This window comes from Primulina eburnea, chromosome 4, assembly GCF_022965805.1.
Source record: "Primulina eburnea isolate SZY01 chromosome 4, ASM2296580v1, whole genome shotgun sequence".
In the NCBI taxonomy this organism is placed as follows: domain Eukaryota; kingdom Viridiplantae; phylum Streptophyta; class Magnoliopsida; order Lamiales; family Gesneriaceae; genus Primulina; species Primulina eburnea.
In genome coordinates, this window is record NC_133104.1 from 44857672 (window position 1) to 44862724 (window position 5053).

At 38.4% G+C, this 5053-nt stretch overlaps 1 protein-coding gene across 1 annotated transcript; it reads right to left on the reverse strand.

The window, feature by feature from the left end:
- Nucleotides 1–325: 325 nt before the first annotated feature.
- Nucleotides 326–4836, reverse strand: LOC140829496 (protein EIN4-like). Its single transcript, XM_073192759.1, has 3 exons — nt 4162–4836; nt 1430–3307; nt 326–1049 (listed from the first exon to the last, which is right to left on the reverse strand). Exons 2-3 carry the CDS (start codon nt 3170–3172, stop codon nt 507–509), a joined length of 2286 nt encoding a protein of 761 aa, XP_073048860.1. The 5' UTR covers nt 3173–3307; nt 4162–4836; the 3' UTR covers nt 326–506.
- Between the last annotated feature and the right edge of the window lie 217 nt (nt 4837–5053).

Below are 5053 nucleotides of genomic sequence, written 5' to 3' on the forward strand. Positions count from 1 at the left end.
AAATAGGTGTACTCCAATTGAAAGGCCACCCAGATGATATATTTTTCAAGATCAAAGTTTTTGTTCACACGTCCGCTTAGTCTTGCTCTGGGATAGGTGCTGACTTTTCATCAATAGTCTTTTGATTTCGATTGTATAGCCTGGGTTTACGCGGTGTTTTTTTTTTTTAACTGATCGTGCAGCCCGGAGTATTATATGTATGTTTCAACTATTTTTTTTTTTAATCTATGAAATTTAGATTTAACAATAAAAAAAAAATGTAACGAGACAGAAGATGCTTCAAAATTCAAAGATTTTTTTGTGCCATACTAATTATAGGGGCATGATCGACTTAGGATGTATAGACAACGAAATGTGATCAAAGAAGATTAACTTTGTATACCACTTTGGACTGTCATAGATGTGTATCTTTGTGTTGAATTACGGATACCACGAGGCATCAGAAAACATCTCTTATTATTCTATCAAGGCAACGATATACCATAATCGTCTGCACCAGGACTGACTCACAAATTTCTATTAGCCTGCACCAAAATATGCTTAAGCTCGTTGGCTATCTCTTGAAACGAACCTGGTTTTTGAATCACACCGTTCATCCCAATCTGGCAACATTTATCCATCATTTGTCCAACGTCACTTGCTGTCAAGGCAATGATCAATGGCCAGCTACGGCTACGAAATTTACGAATCCTCATAGTAACTTCAAAGCCATCTAAATCCGGTAGCTCAAGATCAAGGAGCACTATTTGACAGGACGATGTAGAAGGTCCAAGAGCACTGAGGCATTCGTATCCCGATGAAACAGCAGAAACCGTGCATCCCAATTTCTCCAGCAATTTACGTGTGACTGCTCGATTTACGTCATCCGCATCAGCTAAAAGAATTTTCAATCCTCTAAAAAGGGTGTTCGAATGGACTCGATCTGAAGATTCACCGAGTTCTAATAGGCCTGTTACAGCGGAAGACCGGACTTGAAACCGTAAGCCAAGAGCCATGCCTTCATCAAAACCTTCAGGATTTGATATGATCCAGATATCTCCTTGCATCAACTGCCAATAAACAAGTAAGCTATTCAGTTAGTTGCCGAACTTTTTGAATCAGCTCAAATATATCCGATCCATATCCGAATTAATTATTTAAGCTGAGCTTGAACATTTTTTAATACATTTAAGCTCGAATTTGGCATTACTTATTTTGTTCGATCGAAATTTAGTTTAAGCCATACTTCGAGCAAATTTTGATAATTAAATCCAAAATAAATTGAACTCAAATTCAAACTGAACTCAAGTCCAAAATAATTAGTTTTTAAAGTTTCCAGTTGAGTTTCAAGTCAGTTTAATAAACTTTGAATTCAAAATCGAAGTCGAATATAAAAATATGAATAGCGCTCAACTAGATTCAATTCGTTTGTACCATATCAAACTCATACCTGAACTAGTTTCCTGCAAGCGCTAAAGCTCATTCCTCCCTCCTCTCCATCATAGTATCTCTGGTAACCATGTGGAATCATGGGAAGCGTGTTGTCCGCTGACCGGGAGCTGATATGATGAATTCCAACTTCAAGCATTATATAAACATAGCCATCAGACGAGTTAGTTCGTCCGTGGCCTCTTTTTCGCTCCTTCCATCCCTGACTGCCACTGACTGGATATACCCGTAACATAAGCGAACCTCCTCGTTTACTTCCCTTCAACAGACTCCGAACCATATGCAAAACGACCTGAAATACTCGACGCTCGTCGCCCAATACATGATTTGGCAACGACTTATCGATTTCGATCACAAATTCGTAACCCCTATAAACACTAAGGCATTTGGAGAGGCAAGAAGCTTCTTTTATCATAGAATGCAATGGAAAAGGCCTCATTTGCAAAGGGAATTTTCCATTATCTTTGGCCGAAGTATCCACCACATCAGTTACTACGGCTGAGAGAACATTGCTCGTCTTAGCCATGGTGTTGACAAGAAGCTGTTGTTGGGTACTTAGTTTTTCGTCTTGTAAAATGGAAAGAAGTCCAAGAATTGAATGCATTGGACTTCTTAATCCTTTACTCATAACCATTTGAAATGAATTTCGGGCTTGACTTGCCATTAATGCATCTTGTTTCGCTTGTTGTAGTGCACGATTTTGGTCCACTAATTTGTCTCTCATAAGTTGAGATTCTTCGAGAAGTGAAGCATGAGAAAGAGCAACAGCAACCTGGTCAGCTACAACCTCGACTATCTCAAGTTCCTCATTGCTCCAAGACCGACCCTGCTCATCAGGAAGAACCAAAACAAGAATTGCATAGCATGCCGGAATCATCTCTGGGGTGCCACCTTTGAAATTGGAAACCTTAAGCATCGGCATTCGAATTGCAGCCACAGCACCAGGCTCATCAGTTCCTCCACTGCTTGCCACAGCAAGAACCGACATAGGATTCAGTATTTTCACTCCATCGCTTCCCTTGATCTTTCTCACATCTGGATCACTGGTTGGGACAGGCGAGTTTCCCATAATTGAAAAGTTTCCTCCTTTCAATTCATGTGTAAGATTAACTTCCGTTCTACCTGCATCTGGCATCCAAATAGCACAATTCTGCAAATCCAATGTCTTTGACAGCTCAACCAAAGTTGAGTACAATATCGTGTGCCGATCAAGAGATTTTCGAATTTCTTGAGTTAACATCCTAACATGCCAGCTAGCTTCTTTCTGCTTCTTAATAATTCCTACCTCCCGATCAAGATCCCATGTCTTCTTCTTCAACATATGCTCTCTCACCTTGATTTTGAGCAACAAGGGAATAAGGGTGACGAGGGTTATGGCAGTGGCAAATGAAACTAAAGCTGTCAGGAATTTGAAAATTGTGAGAGCGAGCATCAGCTGAAAGGGGTGAGGACCGTAAGTCCATCCGTTTAGCAAATGAGTCATGCCACAGAGGACAATGAAGGATATGAACTGGAAAAGCACCCATTTAAATGGAACATTCGAACAACTAACAAAACAAAGTAGCTCTATCGGAATGGAAAAGTAGGCCACTGCGATGAAAAAATCGCTAACTTTTTGGCAATCCAACAAAGTCTCGATGCTCCAAGATCCCTCGTCGTCACAATTGCAACGGGAGAATCCATTTTCAGCATCAGCTACCAAAATAAATATGGATAAAATCAAGAAACCAGACGTCTTTAACATGGCATCCAAGGCATAGATAAGCTAATCTATTTTTTCCAGTTCATTTAATTTATCCAATTTAGTCTCCAATGCAGCTCAATGCACAGGTGCAAGATTGACCAATTCTATCACGAAGAACAGCTAGCTTTCATTTTCCTGCCGGCAGATGTTTAATCAAATCAAAACCCATCAAATAGCAAATATATAATCCTTGCTTCATGATACCAAATATAAAACTGGGCGTACATTGAATAAAAAATCAAACATAAGAATAAATAAACATATGATATTGAGCAATTTTGAAATGCAATTTACTAATAGTGTTTATTTATGTACTTATTGAGATAACAATAACCTATTGGACATAATTAAACATATATACCCGCCACCAGTGAGGTGGGCATGCTCGGCGGGCACCATGTCAAAAATTGTGATATTGAGTTATACATCCATTGCCCATACTTAGGTACAGATTAGGAAGAAAGGAACGTCAGACCCAAGAAAAAAATCCCATTTAAATATACTCAAATGGGTGCTTTTCACAGCTGTGGTAGAGTTAATTATGCAACAAATTAATTCCCACTATGCTTAATTTAACAATATAAAACAGAAAAACTTTCCAAAAGACCAGACTTTAAACACAAACAATGGAACCAGTAAAATCAAAACTATGCAACATCGCCCTAATACTCTACTTTTTGGGCGAAGGGCGGGTGTCAGCTGACCAACCTCAGTCAATCGTCAATCTCCATCACAACCATGTGTCACCCCGAAAGAATTCGTTATTTTTTTTTTTTACCTTTCTCGGGGTTTTAAGAACAGAATTGCAATAACTAAATGATGGCTCTGAGAGCTATTGGCCCGATTGACTTCACAACCTAGCTTACTCAGCAACTCAAAGTGCGCCTTCGTCCCATCCAAGAAACAAATTAAGGCATAATGTTTACCCAAAGCACACTCTGAACATTGAAAAGAAGCGAAAAGAACCCAAAAAAAAGATTTTTTTTTACCTGATGAAACGCAGGTTACCAAACCTCAGATAAAAAATCTCTGTCTTTCATGCAGATAAACTTTCCATCATCCACTGATCTGTAAACTACATTCATATCATCGGCCAATGCAAAAGTTCAATCCACTGCTCCAAGACACCAAAAGCCAGTGATAAACCCATTAACGAATCCCCCACCAAAACAAAAAACAAAAAACAAAAAACAAAAAAGGAAGAAGAAACAGGAATGAAAAAAGCCAAGAAATTTAAACGTCTTCCTCAGACCAAACTGTTGGTTCGTCGCATAAACACGGTCGTTACTCCTTTTTTCCTAAACAAAAGCAAATGAAATCAAGCTTCAACACCTATAAATACATATGGATCACTAGACAGTTTTTACAACCAATAACTCAAATGGGCTCTAGTGAAAAAGTATCTTCGTTTAATTTCCAAAAAAATCAGTTCCCACAAAACTACTATTCGTGATCTAGTTTGCCAAACAGGTAGACAAGGCAAAAAATTCAATCTCGTAAAGTTTTAGAGAAGGAATATGTGTGTTATATAGATTAAAAAAAAAGATAGATCAGCGAGTGCTGCTGTTTGCATTGCGAAAATAGAAAGAAAGCAAGGCAGGTTCAATGGTTAAAGAAGAAATTATTATATGAATGAATAAAATCAAGAATGAAATGTAGGGAAAGAGAAGAAATCTCGCAGTAGGTGGGGTTGAATATGGGACCCCCAAAGGCATACACATGAAGAGAACTTAGACGCACTTTTGATAGAAAACGTCAGCCAATCAAAACCTCTCTCGCCCCATTAAAAAAGTGACATTTATTTGCATTTATATTTATTTATTGCAATCGCTCATATCCACGAATGATATAACCAATACTTTTTGGTGTTATTACTTCATT

What these genes read in the sequence shown, in the direction of transcription:
- LOC140829496 (XM_073192759.1), bottom strand. Translation starts at nt 3,172, where the DNA reads ATGTTAAAGACGTCTGGTTTCTTGATTTTATCCATATTTATTTTGGTA. An exon ending in CTTGCAGGAAACTAGTTCAG is followed by an intron (nt 1,050 to 1,429) that starts GTATGAGTTTGA and finishes GTTTATTGGCAG; the next exon opens with TTGATGCAAGGAGATATCTG.